The sequence below is a fragment of the Acipenser ruthenus genome, chromosome 2 (genome assembly GCF_902713425.1).
Source record: "Acipenser ruthenus chromosome 2, fAciRut3.2 maternal haplotype, whole genome shotgun sequence".
Taxonomy (NCBI): domain Eukaryota; kingdom Metazoa; phylum Chordata; class Actinopteri; order Acipenseriformes; family Acipenseridae; genus Acipenser; species Acipenser ruthenus.
In genome coordinates, this window is record NC_081190.1 from 76,060,679 (window position 1) to 76,078,669 (window position 17,991).

A 17,991-nucleotide genomic window follows, 5' to 3' on the forward strand; every position below is an offset into this window, starting at 1 on the left:
AATTTCAGACTAGGAAATCCTCATCGCTGAAGGGCATTAGATTGCAGAGAGGGTAGAAATGGTTCAAACATGTAAAAGAAAACTTGGTGCTCGAAGCTACCATGATTATAGGGAACTCGCCGAAATGGCGCTGTCCGGTTTGAAGAAGGCCTGTTGATGGACTCTGTGTTCAGTGAAACAACAAAAAAAAGAAAAAAAGAGGACCCAAATATTTGTTTGCAGGTTAACATTACTTAGTTTATATTTGTTCTCTACAGCTTTTTGAGTAAAAAAAAAAAGTAGTTCAGGGGTTTAAAGTTCTGCCTGCACAGCAATTGATTTTTTGGCCAAAAAGCACAATTTACTTTTGCTGTGAACAAACTACACTATTTTTGTTTATTTCTTTTTTTAAAACATTCTCAGGTGTCCAATGTTGAAATGAGGATGGTTTAAAGTGGTTAAGTCACAGTTTTGAAGGGGTGTCCAAAGACTCCACAAAGCCCTGGAACATTGGACACATTTTAAATAAAAAAAGGGTCTAAGTCACGTGTTACAAAAATGTTTCCATTTTTCAATGTTTTTTTTTGTAAATATATCACAAACTTATTTCTAAAAAAATAACTATAAAAAAAAGCGTATCAAAACTGTCCAAAATAGCCCCAGATTACGGTAACTATCTTTCCAAACAGAATTATTAACTTGAAATACAGCCCTAAGCCAAATATTATACACCGCGCTGCCAATTTCTCACCACACCCTTTTGGCAGGAAGGTGTTTTTCTTTTCTATGTGATGAAATTGTCTCTGCAGGTGCCTCGGGTGATATATATGTTATCATTTTATCACACTTGAGGAGGTGTTTGTGATGTTAATGTTTTGTCACCAGCACAAATTGGCATGAGTTAGTTTAGGGTGGCTATATTATCCTTAATAAAGTCCTGTAATAAAGTGGGGTCAAACGTAATAAATGTCCCATCCCTTGTTTGTTATTCCAAGTAAGTCATTTGCATGTATCTTTGGACCATTATTGATTCAGGGACACAAAGATGTTTAGTAAGCAGTTGTTCTGAGTGGAGTAAAACAAGCAACATACTGTGGCCCATATGCATAAAACTTACCGTCTCCTTTAAGTGCCAGTAATAGTGTTTAACATGACAGTATTTAATAAATAATAAAAAAGTGTCTGTGTGTAATTATCCAATAATTACGTCATTTATTTTGTTATTTGTAAGTGTGGCAGGGTGAAAGCAGTGCTGGTGCACAGGTGTGGGGGATATTGGTTGACCCCATCGGTTTTACAGTTGCCCCAAAGGTTGCTTGAAACTTGGCTTGTGTTTTTGATATCTCCACATTAAATGGCTGGGCACTTTTGATAACTTGACCTATTTGTTTCAGATATCACTTATTTTTTCACTTAATGGATAATAACACACACACATTACGGGAATAGCAAAACTATCCTTAATAAAGTATTGCTATGCCTAAAGAACTATAACTTCCAGTGTGTTTATACCTGCAAAACATGCTACAATACTGTAGAAAAACCAAAGAAGTATATCAGTAACAAACACCCCACACCACGGCTTTAAATCCAGTCTTTTGGAATATATACGTTAAACTTCTCATCAGTATATCAAAGAATTATAATCTGTAGACTGTTATAAATAACTACTTAGCTGTGTGTGGCTGGAGTTTTAATGGTATATCATAATTCTAATATTTAATTGCTACTGTATTTTTTCAGTTCAGTTCATCTGAAAATATTTGTGCAAACTGCAAGGTTTAAACGGTGACATGCATTATCTGTATGTACAGTATGTATGAATATGCACGCAGTATGAACATAGTTTGCAATACATTCTACATATTCTTTAATTTAGTATACTATATATTTGAGTGTGACCCAAGAGTTTCAACAAAGAAGAAACAGCTGGTCTAGTTGTTTATATGTTACAATGTTATCAAATTAGCCAATTTGCCACACCATTGAACATTACCCAGAAAAGGTCATCTAATGTTTAGTTTGTCACTATTTGAGAAAAGACAAACCAGATAAGACCCACAGACACAGAGTCTGTGTTTTCCCCTTGGAAAACAATCACATAGAAAGTCCTAAAAATCTGATAGTTGGCTTTATATTGTTCTGACAAATATTTCCAGCCCCTGAAGCTAGACTTGTTGTAGGAACATTTCCTGATTCCTTTTACTGGTATATGAGTATGATTACAGGAGGCTGTGTGGTTCAGTGGTTAAAGAAAAGGTCTTCTCAGCAGGAGGTCCCCGGTTCAAATCCCGGCTGACTCACTGTGTGACCCTCAGCAAGTCACTTAACCTTCTTGTGCTCTGTCTTTTGGGTGAGACGTAGTTGTAAGTGACTCTGCAGCTGATACATAGTTCACACACCCTAGTCTCTGTAAGTCACCTTGGATAAAGGCATCTGCCAAATTAATAATGAGGGAAGAAATGCCAAATAGAATAGTTTTGTTTTTAAAGGCACTTTTAGAGACATTACTATGGTAGCATTTTGCTAATGTTATATATATCTTTTTTATTACTTTAAAAATGAATGCTATTTCAACGAATATGACACTATTAAACAAATGTTTGTCTTTTATATAGACTTTTCTTTCAGTTTGCATGTATTTTAGGATTGGGTGTTTAAAGTTATGGATTATCATACAACAACCGGACACTGCTCACCCCTTGTTTTCTATGGAGGTGGACCATTCTGTTGTTACTAAGAAGTGCAGTAAAGTAGAATCAGTATATCAGACTTGTAATATTAAACACTTTATTTTTCCTTTAAAAAATATACAAAACTGACTCTACAGGGTAGAAAGATAAAAACAAAACATACATTTACAAGTCAGTGGATACATTCTTAAGTAGCTCAGCTAATTTAGAGTATATTTGAGTTTAATGCAGGAATGGTTCAGGTAGGATTTTAGTTTTTGTGATACAAAATAAGTTGAAAGAAAAAGAAAAAAGTGAATTTCATTGTAAACTGTTTTCGCAATATTCAACTCCATACAACTCTTATTGCAAAGTGTGTATTACAGCATTACAAGTGGCAAGGTTAATTAATTCTTTCACTTTTTGATTATATCATATTACATATATGTTAATGTGTATAGTATTGTAGCAAATACCATTACTGTACTCCAAATTGACAGAGAAAAATGGTTCTTCAAGCTGCGTATTGACAGGTGCAGTACTAAACTGACCCATAAGCTAATATTGCTCAGACCCAATCTGAAGTAAGGGCTCTGTGTAAGGCTGAGCCAGCAGCATCCATATCTCCTCTAAGCCACTGGAGAGCTGTAGCTGGCACTCTCTGGAAGCAGAATCCAGCTAATAAAGATATATTATTTCTCATACTAGAGTGGTGTGACCTGTGACCAACAAGCAGGTGCTCTCTTTTCTTCTTGCAATCAATCTTTTTGCCTGGAGAAAAAAAGTAGAAATAAAAAAAATAATGTTACTATAAATCGATAACCTGACGAGAACATGAAATTTCAACACTATTTTAACATTTTACTGATTACAATCAGCAATTAAAATTTGCCCCCAAAATATTATTTGCATAATTGGCAAACTGAAAACTCATTGTTTTAATAATTAGCTACAATGTTTTGGCTTCCGCCTTTTTAAGATAGTATGATAGAAATTGCTACAGGTAGCTGTAGCTACAGAAATAGCTGTAGGTAGTTGTTTAAGTTTTGATGTCCCTTATCCCCCAAAAATATTTAGATTATTTGATTCTGTGGGATCGAGTCACATGCTTTAAATTGTAAGTACTGAAACCTTTTGTCACAAATTAAATAATAATGTTTTGTAAACATACCTGTTCAAAATTCTTTTAATAATCATCTTCACCCAATTAGCTCCAGGATTCAAGCAGACTTTTCGACCAGATTTCAGTTGTACACTGGAAAAAAATGATATGTTCATAGTGTTAGGCGTTATTATCAGTAATAGCATTTCCAGTTTCAATGTATGAGCATTTCTGTTAGTGAAGCACATACGTACATCATTTCTGTTAGTGAAGCACATACGTACATCATTTCTGTTAGTGAAGCACATATGTACATCATTTCTGTTAGTAAAGCACATATGTACATCATTTCTGTTAGTGAAGCACATACATACATCATTTCTGTTAGTGAAGCACATACATACATCATTTCTAGGTTGATGCAGTGGGGCCCTGCAGGGATCATCTGAATATCAGCAAAGTGCACTGGGTGGATAAAATGTGAAGAGGTTTGTAGACACTGGCAACGGAAAGTGATTCCTGCTCTGCCCAGAACTCCAGCTGTAAAAGAGGAAAGGATAGGTTCAATCCAAACAACACGTATAAATGCATTTATTTAAAGGGTTGGGCAAGCTAAAAAAAAACAAAAAAACGTATTACTCGTTACTTGTTTCTTCAGAAAAAAAGTAATATAATGTCCTGTGGCAGGGCAGAAGCCCTGCTACTGTAAATAGTGGGTGTGTGGGATGGTAAGGTTGGCAGGGATGGGGTTAAACCTGCCCCTGCCAGCAATCACAAGTGTTGCCATTCTCCAGTTAGGTAATTGAGTGCTAACTGGGGAGTGGCCACATGTATAAAAAGGAAGCAAGTAACCTAAGTAAGTGGGCAGCAGTGTGGTTAGGGCTCTGGACTCTTGACCGGAGGGTCGTGGGTTCAATCCCAGGTGGGGGACACTGCTGTTGTACCCTTGAGCAAGGTACTTTACCTAGATTGCTCCAGTAAAAACCCAACTGTATAAATGGGTAATTGTATGTAAAAATAATGTGATCTCTGTATAATGTGAAAAAATGTATAATGTGATATCTTGTAACAATTGTAAGTCGCCCTGGATAAGGGCGTCTGCTAAGAAATAAATAATAATAATAATAATAATAATGCTACAGTACCAATGTTACCTGATAAGTATTTGGTCTTAACTGTAAAAAAAAAAGTTAATGTGACAGATGCGTGCACCTTTATTAATTCTATAAACACTAAGCACTTAATTTCCAAAGATTATCGGTTCTTTAAACTGCTACTCGTGTACACTAGTAGCTGCCGGTATACAGAATGATTTACCAAACTAATGTAGCAGTAAAAGATTGCATTCCAAGTCTGTACATAGTAAAACTATAAGCCAGTAAAATACTTTTACATATGGCTGACTGCAGTTCCAATCCACTTTCATCAAAGTGTAACAAAAGCTTTTTGTGTGCTACTTTGTATGTATTTTCTACAGACAACAAAATCCAATACACATTATAAAAATAAAAAATATAGTATTTCTAGTACGGTTGAACATACCTTCTGAAACTGCAGCACACATGACAATCCATAATATAAAAGCAATCTTTTTATTCATTGTGGTAATAGTTCAGTTTGGCTGCCTGATTCGTCTGCCTGCTATGGTTTAGGCTTGTGCTTCTACTCTCAGAAAAGTTGTCTCTTATATGCAACTACTGGCTAATCTGGCTGCATGGCGTTAAACTTTAAATGACGTAAGTCAGCTGGAAACACTCCAAAACCAATGTCCCTGAGAAGGAAGGGAAGGGCACTGTAACATAGTTAATGCTTTATAACAGCATGTATGAATTTACCTGAATGTTTGCTTTCCTTAGGTAGTTTCAGCTGTGGGGTGGGGGTGTAGCTTCCTCCTACTTGAAACATGTTTTATATTAACTTTGTAAGCCAAATACAGTAGGCATGCTCCTTGTTGCAGTAATAAGAGGTTATACATGAAGATTTTTTGTAATACAAGTATAAAACATCTATAGAATAGAATAGAATCTCTGAATATACTGTATATATATATATATATATATATATATATATATATATATATATATATATATATATATATATATTCAATGGCAAAAACTTTGTTAAAATAACGTTAAGGTTTGTTTGCAAATGTCCAAAAGGCTGAAGAGCTGGAGACTGGAGAGCTGGAGACATTATTTGAACACTACTGCCGGGGAGCAGTTACTCTTCATGTTGTGTGGCTCTGTCTGTTTTTAGGCAGACGGATGTGTTGTGTGCAATTTAAGGTCTTGATGCCATATTGGATTTGCCGTCGCTTCTTTCTTCTATCTGTCAGGCTCATCTTTCAAGTCTTGTCAGTTCTTACCTGAATTAGATAGGAGATATTTGGATCAACCACCAAAGGAAAAAAAGGTTTCTGAAATTTAATAAATAGAATTCTGTACAGTGATTTGGATATCTTAAAATGTATATAATAATCTGTGATATACTAAGAGTATTTATTAAAAATGAAATAATAACAATAACAGGTTACATGCATTTCTAAATTGAATTGCCCAAAGGTTAACTCGAAATGTAATAAACAGAATTCTGTATAGTTGTACTTTACTGTACTGTCTTGACGAGTTGTACACATAAATAATTACAATACGAATATTACTACAATTGTATTGTCATTGTATTAATAATATACTGTATTGTAAGTTTTTTTCTTTGTTTTTTTTACCGGCTAGATTATTATTATTATTATTATTATTATTATTATTATTATTATTATTATTATTATTATTATTATTTATTTCTTAGCAGATGCCCTTATCCAGGGCGACTTACATTCGTAAACAAAAATACATTTCAAGAATCACAGTGCAAGTAATAATACAATTAAGAGCAAGATAAATGAAATTGAAATATATTCACTACTTAACTTTAGAGTGTCTGGCTGTTTTAAATATGTTTCTAATTGTATTACATACAATTATACCTTTCATTGATGTTACCTGAAAATGCTAACTTACCGTTTTCGCCTTGACACACTTTAGAAACACATTTAGGTGTTTTTAAGAGCAACACGTTTTATTGAAAACACAGATTTTAGCTGTAAGCAAAATTGAAAGCATGACATCACGGCAAGGTTTTTTGTACAATGAGCAGCTATACAGTTAAACCATGAAAAATGCACTGCACACCTGAAGACAGGTTAAACATTGGCTGCAGCACGTGAGATTTGAACACTCAAGCAATTCAGCTCATTACATTGGAACCGGCTTCATCCCACTGCTTTGCTGGCCCTTATAGTGCCTAATTAACAATTGTCAAACATGCTCCCCACCATAAAAAGTCTTATCACACAACGTTATTGGTGATATATATATATATATATATATATATATATATATATATATATATATATATATATATATATATATATATATATATACACACACTACCAGGTGTTTATCCAAACCACTCTTGAAAACTCCAGCGTTTGTGTTTTACGTGTTAGAATTTTCTACAATGGTGGTGTTAAATGGGGAATTGGGAACCTCAGAGGTTCTGATCTTTGTAATGAATATTATTCAAGGGTCAATTTTCTACTTTCCTACCTGGAGCCTTGTCCCATTAGACCACAGTGCCTTTCAAATTCAGTGTTTAAAATGTAACCATGTGTTAGAGATGGTTAGCATTTTTTATAGGAGGATTATAGTATTATTTGAATGAGAACTGGATCACTTATAACCACCACTTTCTAAGGATTTAATTAAATATGGTTTTCTCACACAAATGAAAAAGAGAATCAAATATAATCATTGTTTTATTATTATTACTCAAATAATACATTTATTGTTGGTTAATTATTTCAGTATTAAAAAATATAAATAGGCATAGCACAAAATAGCATGAAAAACATAAATACATTTCAATACACACAATAAATATTATTAACATTACACTTAAAATCCACTAGTGCAAGTAATGTTACTGTATTACACTGTTAAAAAATAATATTCATGAAAAGTTAAGAAAGGTAAAATTAAATGTGGCTCCAAAGTAAGTTAACTTTTCTAAAATATTTTAACAGCTTTAATTACTATCACAGCCAGTCAATAACATTAATTGTGTGTTTTGTGTATTTTTGTTTTGAAAATGAAAAATTAATAAAAAAAAAAATGTTCACAAAAAAAAAAAAAATTAGTTTCAAACGACTATGAGTATCACTGAGGGCTTCAAATTTTACACACCAGACAAATCTCAGCCTCAGGGTAACCTTATAACATAACAGTATGCCATACATGACAGACAAATAATGCCATTGGAACATTGGGGCAGCAGTGTGGAGTAGTGGTTAGGGCTCTGGACTCTTGACCGGAGGGTTGTGGGTTCAATCCCCAGTGGGGGGACACCTAGATTGCTCCAGTAAAAACCCAACGGTGTTTTTAAGAGCAACACGTTTTATTGAAAACACAGATTTTAGCTGTAAGCAAAATTGAAAGCATGACATCACGGCAAGATTTTTTGTACAATGAGCAGCTATACAGTTAAACCATGAAAAATGCACTGCACACCTGAAGACAGGTTAAACATTGGCTGCAGCACGTGAGATTTGAACACTCAAGCAATTCAGCTCATTACATTGGAACCGGCTTCATCCCACTGCTTTGCTGGCCCTTATAGTGCCTAATTAACAATTGTCAAACATGCTCCCCACCATAAAAAGTCTTATCACACAACGTTATTGGTGAACGTTATTTTCTACAATGGTGGTGTTAAATGGGGAATTGGGAACCTCAGAGGTTCTGATCTTTGTAATGAATATTATTCAAGGGTCAATTTTCTACTTTCCTACCTGGAGCCTTGTCCCATTAGACCACAGTGCCTTTCAAATTCAGTGTTTAAAATGTAACCATGTGTTAGAGATGGTTAGCATTTTTTATAGGAGGATTATAGTATTATTTGAATGAGAACTGGATCACTTATAACCACCACTTTCTAAGGATTTAATTAAATATGGTTTTCTCACACAAATGAAAAAGAGAATCAAATATAATCATTGTTTTATTATTATTACTCAAATAATACATTTATTGTTGGTTAATTATTTCAGTATTAAAAAATATAAATAGGCATAGCACAAAATAGCATGAAAAACATAAATACATTTCAATACACACAATAAATATTATTAACATTACACTTAAAATCCACTAGTGCAAGTAATGTTACTGTATTACACTGTTAAAAAATAATATTCATGAAAAGTTAAGAAAGGTAAAATTAAATGTGGCTCCAAAGTAAGTTAACTTTTCTAAAATATTTTAACAGCTTTAATTACTATCACAGCCAGTCAATAACATTAATTGTGTGTTTTGTGTATTTTTGTTTTGAAAATGAAAAATTTATAAAAAAAAAAATGTTCACAAAAAAAAAAAAAAATTAGTTTCAAACGACTATGAGTATCACTGAGGGCTTCAAATTTTACACACCAGACAAATCTCAGCCTCAGGGTAACCTTATAACATAACAGTATGCCATACATGACAGACAAATAATGCCATTGGAACATTGGGGCAGCAGTGTGGAGTAGTGGTTAGGGCTCTGGACTCTTGACCGGAGGGTTGTGGGTTCAATCCCCAGTGGGGGGACACCTAGATTGCTCCAGTAAAAACCCAACTGTATAAATGGGTAATTGTATGTAAAAATAATGTGATATCTGTATAATGTATAATGTGATTGTAACAATTGTAAGTCGCCCTGGATAAGGGCGTCTGCTAAGAAATAAATAATAATAATAATAATAATAATTAGGAACACAAGTAGGTGCTCAATCATCCTATTAATTACCAGAAGAATATTATTATTATTTATTTCTTAGCAGACACCCTTATCCAGGGCAACTTACAGTAGTAAACAAAAATACATTTCAGGTTCACTTCCTGCAGCAGTAAGCCAGTGCATTCAGCTCTGCAGCACACATTTGTTAAACTGACAATTCACAGGAAATTTTCATGTCCTCCAAGAGCGATGAAGATTCTTCTCATTGTTTCCCATTAGCACTGAAAAGAACAACACATTTTACTTTTAGAATCCACGAACAAACTCAATGATCTAAGCTTTTTTCCTAACACATTTTGCAATATATATATATATATATATATATTAAATACAACAACCATTTTTAGATACAACTCACCTGGCAAGATGTTTATTTTATATACTGTATATTGTTGCATTATCATACATAATTAATTATGCTTTATTATCATTTTAGACTACAAATATAAAACAACTGGAAACATACCTGTGCAACATTCTTTTAATAACTATATGCACCCATTTGGTTTCAGGATTTAAACAGATCTCCTTCCCTCCATTCTTTAGAGTGGCACTAAAAATAATAATAAAAAAATTATAAGCATACATAGTATTGTATATTTTTTTAACAAACAAATGCACATTATATTAAATTCATATTTTAAGACAAATACGGTACTTACATTACTTCTATGTTAGTGCAGTGTGGTCCTTCTGGTGTTATGTTTATGTTAGTGATTTGTCTTGGATGAATAAAGTCTGAAATCGTCTTGACGCACTTGCAGCGCAACTCCACTCCCAAAGGAGCAGCTGAAAAAGAAAACAAATGAGTGTTTATGTCATGCATAAAACTAGTTTGCACATCGTTACCGACAAACATGCACGCTTATAGTCCACCGTTTACATACTTGTCTACGCCTTTGCTTTAGAAATCTTTAGTGGTTTGGTTTACAATTAAGTAGCAATATATTACAGTGTATTTTTATCGTATGCAGTACAGTAGTCCAGCTGCAAAATGCCCATGGATATTGTACAGCCAGGCGATAATAAATTGCAATACATGTCACTTACTATGGATAAGAACTGTACAGCCTGTCAACAGAAGCAGAAGGGTCAGTGAAAGTGTGCTGCTCATTTTGCTCGGAGAATTTGCGTCTCTTTACGGTTTTCCTTTTGAAGTAGTTTATTTTAGAAGCTAGTGATTAACTGCTCCAGCGCTTTACAGAGGGGCTTTTTAAACTCTGCGTGTTACTTCACTTCGGAAACTGGAATGTCCCGACAGTGAACTGGCAGGAGGAGGTGCTTCTTTAATCAAGGTACGGTGACGTAACCAGAAAAAAAAAAAAATAGTTTGAGGGCTTACTCCAAAAGTAATTGTATTGATGATATTGTATTCTCTAAAAACTGTAAAATAATTGAAGTTTGATATAACACCAATACAATGTTGTGGTGGAGATGTCTTGTTTACTGAACCTGTGTACATAAAAAAAGAGTGAGAAATCAGTGTTGGTTATGACGATGAGGTTTGGCCAGCTTTTCAGCACTGGAAACTAGGCTACTTATTCATTATTATTATTATTATTTATTTCTTAGCAGACGCCCTTATCCAGGGCGACTTACAATCGTAAGCAAAAACATTTCAAGCGTTACAATACAAGTAATACAATAAGAGCAAGAAATACAATAACTTTTGATCAAGTAAAGTACAAGTTTGACAAACCACAATTCAATAATACAGCAGGTAATAGTGATACTTACATCAGGATATGATTAAATAGTGATAGTTACATCAGGATGTGATTAAATACAAAGTACTACAGGTTAAAAACTTGGCAGATTACAGTATTCTGAAGTACAGGATTAAATGCAGTAAAATAGGGGGCAGATAAGAGCAAAATAAAGCACATTTACATGAAGGGTGATAGTGTCCCAGGATACAAACAGAGGAGTTCTACAGGTGCTCTTTGAAGAGGTGAGTCTTAAGGAGGCGCCGGAATGTGGTCAGGGACTGGGCAGTCCTGACACAGTCCTGACATCTGTAGGAAACAGACAAACAAAGGTAATCAAAGGTAGTTTATTACCTGTTGTCAGCTTTTATAATGTAATTGGTAGCCTCAATTGTTTCTTATGTTGATAGGTCTCTGCTGCAGGTCACACGTGATCTGATTGCTACTAGATTACACAGTATGCACCAAAAAGCAGCAAAACCTTCATTTACAGTATTGTCTTTGAAATATCGACATACGTTATTCAATATTGAAGTATAAAATATCAGCAAATAAAGAGGTGGGAGGTTAGTAAGAATACTGTGAATTTCAAAAACTTTCAAGCAGTAGGAGCTTGATTTGTTTTTCCACCAACATTTTATGTGGCTATACTTTAATTATTATGTGACTCATTTCACTTGAATACCTTTAAAACGGATATGATGAATCACGTAATCCTGCTAAATTAAGTCTTATTTTGTCCCTAAAGTTCTGCAACAAATTATTTGTTTATACCCAAATGCTATTTGCTATTTTTTTTTGAAAGTAAAATAAAAACAATAACAAAATAAATAAATAAATAATAAAAATAATTTAAAAAAAAAAACTGGTGACGAGCATATGTAACTTTAACATTTTGATTTACAGTATCTTTCACTAGAAATGCACAGGATCACACAACAAAACTAAAAGACGAGCTATGGCACCTATTTTATAAAAAGAAAAAAAACCCTCTAAATTCAATGTCATCGTTTAAAAAAAAAAACATTACACTGTACAGATGTAGAACCCATTTCTATTAATACCTGTAAGAACTTAAGTGCCAGTTGAGAAAACAGGTTGTTTGTTAAGTGTTTTAATTGTTTTCTCTTTGTAGGCAAATAGTATTTAAAGTGAGTCAACCCCCATCCCATGAGATGTTTTGGTGAACAGAGTGTGGAGGCAGTGGGAGGCGCAAGGACTATTACTGTTTGTTCTATGGAGAGTGTTGTAGGTGTTATGCAGATTTCTGTATCCCCATAGAATTCTGTATCCCCTCATGATTCCATGCGTGCAGATGCAGTTTTTCAAAGCTGGACGTGGATGCGTGATATCCCTGTGCTTCAGCCCCACTGTGTTCTCAAGCACTGCCATTGAGTTCTGCTGCAGTTTGCAACAAATACTGAAAACAAGACCAAACTAATTCTGTAGCAAAATAAAACAGCACATTTAACACCACTGAATTTCTATAGGGCCTACGCTCGGCCTTGCGTTGCTCAATACACGAAACCCTTGATTATATAAGTAACCTTATAAAACTATTTTCCTTTTAAAACACATTTTAATTTTATTACATGTAAAATACTGTTCAGAAACATCAAACGTTCACGTATAACAATCTTGATCTACGCAGGTGTCAAATCCATAATACAGAATTCTTTGGGGATACAGAAATCTGCGTAACACCTGTTTCTGTTTAATTGCATTGAGACGTTATCTCTGCTTGTCCCGGTTGCGCTATTTTGTAACCTCGGAGATCCACAGCTGAAGTATTCTGTATAGATAAGTACCAAATTCAAATTATTACTGAACAGCCTTACCCTCCATGCTCCGTGCCAGGACAACGTGTATCGTGTATGTGCTTTTGCGTAACTATGTTAAGGTTGTTGCAACAACAAGGAATTGCTTATTTTAAACTTGTGATTTTGCCGCAATTGCATTACTACTGTGCATTAGAACATAAGAACATAAGAAAGTTTACAAACGAGATGAGGCCATTCAGCCCATCTTGCTCGTTTGGTTGTTAGTAGCTTATTGATCCCAGAATCTCATCAAGCAGCTTCTTGAAGGATCCCAGGGTGTCAGCTTCAACAACATTACTGGGGAGTTGGTTCCAGACCCTCACAATTCTCTGTGTAAAAAAGTGCCTCCTATTTTCTGTTCTTAATGCCCCTTTATCTAATCTCCATTTGTGACCCCTGATTCTTGTTTCTTTTTTCAGGTCAAAAAAGTCCCCTGGGTCAACATTGTCTATACCTTTTAGGATTCTGAATGCTTGAATCAGATCACCGCGTATCCTTTTTGTAACAAGGTGACCAGAACTGAACATAATATTCTAGGGGAGGTCTTACTAATGCATTGTAAAGTTTTAACATTACTTCCCTTGATTTAAATTCAACACTTCTCACAATGTATCCGAGCACCTTGTTGGCCTTTTTATAGCTTCCCCACATTCCCCATCAGTATCCCCCATATGATAGTTATAATGCACATTTTTATTGCCTGCATGCAGTACCTTACACTTTTCTCTATTAAATGTCATTTGCCATCTGTCTGCCCAGTTCTGAATGCTGTCTAGATCATTTTTAATGACCTTTGCTGCTGCAACAGTGTTGGCCATTACTCCTATTTTTGTGTCGTCTGCAAATTTAACAAGTTTGCTTACTATACCAGAATCTGTCCCATGGAGGATCAAATGTAATTGTGGTCAGCTATGGATGTGTCAGCGGGACACGCCGGGAGGAAGGGATCGTTAGCCTGATGCTTGTAGCATTTTACTGACCGTCATCTCCTGTAAATGGAGAAATGGCCACAATCTTTCATACTTTACACTCAGGGTCGGGGGTCTGCGAGCCTAAAATAGGTCGAAATTACATAACCAAGCACTTTCGCACACGTGTTAATGCGCATTGCAAGGTCTTTTGCAGGTGTCACTGGCGGCAACACGTGTATTTGTGCATTGAACTTTAAAGCAAATATCCCACTCTATTTTGATTGTCAAACCTTTCCCTTGTCATAAATACCGAAAATATATTTCACTGTCACATACTCGTATCTCAAACTATGTATTCTTTGTTTGATGCACTGTTTTGTTTTTTTGTTTTTTAAATACTATTTTAATCTTCAAACTATGGGGAAATGCATGTTTAAATTCTGACGGGTCATACTGTGGTATGTTACCCCTCTTCATACAGTGGGGAAAAGCAGGTTGTAAATTCTCAAAAAACAAACGTCTCAAAATAAATGATCCCTCTGATATGTAGAGTACATTTGTGGATACTTCTTTTTTTCAAGGTAGTTTGACACCACAGAAATCTTTTTCTAATAAGTATGTTATCTGCTACTCGTCTTTTAAATAGTTATTTTACAAAATGTAAAAGCAGTAGATATGTTATATGTAAGTAAATATACAGTTGAAAAAAAAAGTGGATGTGGTTGATTTTAATGGCGTGAATCAAAAATGGCAGGGTTTTGGCAAAACAGCTGAAAGCATGTTTGGGGATATCAGAGCTTTTGAAAGAAAGTTAGATGTGTTTGAAAGATACATTGACTGTGGACAGCTCAAATACTTCCCAAACATGAAAACACATTTGCAGAAATCTGCACACTTTGCAGACAGTCCCAGTAACCTGCAGGAAGTTTACCACCATTTTTCCAAAATCGTGGGGGCTTCAAGGGAAGCATTTGCAGCCAGGTTTATTCAGTTCCGCAACATGGAGGCAACACTGCCTTTCATGAGCAGGCCTTGTCACGTTTTCACTTTTCACGTTCTCTTTTATTATATTATTTGCTCTGCACACACTCTTAACTCAGGGGAGACGTTAAGGAGGACAGAGATGTTTAAAACTCCTAGTGGTTTATGTTCGAGCACTGGACGAGCGGTGTGTCCTTAAAACCTTTTTATTTAATCAAGAAAATCACTCAGACTCATTTATTCAAAGTTTTACGAATCAGAGCAACATCAGCGCTCCTTCGTTTTATTAAAATGCCTTTAATATTGGTTTAGTAGTTTGCGCATACTACCAAAACCCGAAAACATGTAACAATAATTAGCAATCCTAAGTTTATTACAAGCTTCAGCATTTAATACTTCAATAACATAATACAATTAGATGTATTCAGTGCAGCCCTCAGGCTGGTTAAGCACAAAGCCTACAAGCACCCACTGCTATGTTTTAGCACATTCAATATAACACTCTTAATAATAAAACATTGTTTCAAAACCTCATAGCAATATAACCAATAAATGTGAGATACAATAATACCATTAATATGCTTACCTCCTATTATAAGGAAGAGTAGCGTGAACAAAAGAGAAGGACTGTTCTGTAGAGATCTGCAAAGGATGGACCACATAGCTCTGCCCAGCTTGATTGTGGTGGTCTCAGTGTGATCGGCCCAGGGTTTTTATACAATTTTCGTCCCATTGAAAGCAATGGGAAGCCCCAATTAGATCCAGTCATCAATCTATATTGACAGTCCTTATCTCTTGGCAAACAGTAATCTCTAAAGAATTCAACCAACTCCTCAGACTCAATTAGAGTCATATGTCAACAAATCAACACTAGCCCATGTTCTCATCCACTCATTCTTGGCCCCCCTCCTTCATCTGAAAAGTTAGGTGAAGCAGAGTTCACAAAATCCCTGCAACCTTGATTCACTACTTAATATGGGTGCATTATAAAAAGGAGTGGTGTTTTAAATATATGCAACACCAATATAAGAAAAGTGGTGTTTTTTGAATATATGCAACACCAATAGTTATATCATAATATAGCAGTTATAGTTATAATGATTATAATTGATTACATGAACTTGGCTTTCAAAAATATATTCCCTCATGTCATCTCACTCTCAAATTAATTTCATTCTTTCCTTACAGGTGTGTGTTTAGCAGGTATTATAGGGAACTTCCATCTTATATCTTTTTAATGTAGAGTTTTCTCCTTATGGAAAACCTAACTATTTTACTGAGCTGTAAAGCTGTAATGTTTTTCTCCTATGGGCCCCTGGTAGCTTGAACTTAATTGACATCCAGATGACCCTGTATTTTTCAGCTATACACATACTGGCTAAAACCAGCTTGCTGGAGACACCTCTTTTCTTGCCAAGTTTAATAGTGATTAATGTTCCCTAGAACTTTCCTTACACCTGTATCTTACGTGCTTGTTCCGCCCGGCAACTAACTATCTTAGGTGCTAAGACCATCCGTTCTAACTCCCTATTTTTGCAGTCCGGCCCGATACTATAAGCCTTCTGATAAAAAAATTCCGGCTTCTTCCCACCAAAGAGGCCTTCCAGCAGCTAATATTAATTTCTCCAAGGGCAGGCTGATAGAGAGTTCAAGAAGACAGGTCACATAGAGTTTACTCTCCTAAAACCTATCTCCTGCTTTTATTCTTCATTATTTATTCAATCCTTTTATTTTGTATTTTAAACACAACATCTTTTTATGCTGCGTCTTTTAACTTCAGAGTCAAACTAGTACATTACTTCTTATAGCGTATGGCTGCTAACCTTATTACTTTCTGCTAGCAGCAGTATATCCGCAATATTACAATAGGATTTTATTCAATTTTTCTGCTCTCTATTTGTGGTGTATCTTCTGACAATGCTTATTTTTCTTAAGTTATAGTCTGCTTTTACTCTAGGTTGTTCTTACTCACCTACTTATTTTAAAACTGAATTACAAGCAGAAACCTACTCAAAGCGAGGTCTTTTAATCCTTTTCTGTTTTTCTCTTTCCCTTAAGAATACTCCTAACTCCTTTTCCCTTTATATTCAGAAGTTATAATTCTTGAATGTAAGCACACAGTAATTCTTTTCATTGAATTAGGACTCAGTTTTTAACTATGCTCATCTTGATAGAAAACAGCTTCAGGTATGCTATCATATTAAGCAAAGTGAATCATATGATCTTATACATAAAAATTGTTCATAGTATTTCATACTAACAATAATTATCACTACCTATGATTATATGTTACCACAGCAATCTATACCATTTAAAACAAGCATATTAACATACATCTATTAGTACAGCATTATTCTGTAGTCAAGCTGAAAAGTCTTAACAGAGATTTCAGCACTAAATTCTGGGAATCGTGCCAATTTTAATAAGAGACTGCTCAAGGCCGGCCAGTGTATCAAGTTGTACCAGATTCTGTTATACGGTCTTACAGAGAGAGAGCACTTTACAGTATTCGTTACAGACTAAAGATTATTCAAACATTACAAATGGTTACAGCACATATCATCTTATTAATACATTTCATTTTTAAATCATCCAGTCCATGTCCAATGTTTCAGCTCGTTCCCAGCAGGACTCCACTTCTGTCTTGGGTTCAGCTCGGGTCGGCTCTGCAAACACCACAATACCTATTTTGCTCTACATTATTAGTGGGCAGACTTAATACAACTGAATCTGAATCAATCGAGGAGCCGTGAACTCTAGCCACTGAAATTCTCCATGCAAAGGAATCCAATTTCTTACTACACATAATAACTGGTTCGAGGTCACCCGTGACAGCCTGACACAGCCATGTTTGACCAACTGAATATTTCCCAGTTGGAATGGATGGGACTTGAAAGTTTGGAAATGAAATTGTTGGAATTTCAAGAAAGTGCAGTGTGGAAAAGAAAATTCACTGATCTGCATGTAACATTACAGCAGATTGAGTGT

The 17,991-nt window shown here is 35.0% G+C and overlaps 1 protein-coding gene and 1 long non-coding RNA gene across 2 annotated transcripts; both read right to left on the reverse strand.

Moving 5' to 3' along the window:
* Positions 1-2,746: 2,746 nt before the first annotated feature.
* LOC117408800 (interleukin-8-like) lies at positions 2,747-5,449 on the reverse strand. Its single transcript, XM_034014113.2, has 4 exons — positions 5,296-5,449; positions 4,158-4,293; positions 3,823-3,906; positions 2,747-3,422 (listed from the first exon to the last, which is right to left on the reverse strand). Exons 1-4 carry the CDS (start codon positions 5,351-5,353, stop codon positions 3,410-3,412), a joined length of 291 nt encoding a protein of 96 aa, XP_033870004.1. The 5' UTR covers positions 5,354-5,449; the 3' UTR covers positions 2,747-3,409.
* A 4,838-nt stretch (positions 5,450-10,287) lies between these two features.
* LOC117408798 (uncharacterized) lies at positions 10,288-17,517 on the reverse strand. The gene is made up of 3 exons (XR_009308975.1): positions 15,590-17,517; positions 11,476-11,600; positions 10,288-10,374 (listed from the first exon to the last, which is right to left on the reverse strand). It is a non-coding gene; the product is annotated as an uncharacterized LOC117408798 (long non-coding RNA).
* Positions 17,518-17,991: the final 474 nt, after the last annotated feature.

Bases quoted from the DNA above. Each gene is read 5' to 3' on its own strand.
- LOC117408800 (XM_034014113.2), bottom strand. From the start codon at position 5,353: ATGAATAAAAAGATTGCTTTTATATTATGGATTGTCATGTGTGCTGCA. The intron at 4,294-5,295 runs GTATGTTCAACC...CCTCTTTTACAG, and splicing joins GTGTGCTGCAGTTTCAGAAG to CTGGAGTTCTGGGCAGAGCA. The intron at 3,907-4,157 runs GTATGTATGTGC...ATTTTTTTCCAG, and splicing joins TGCATCAACCTAGAAATGAT to TGTACAACTGAAATCTGGTC.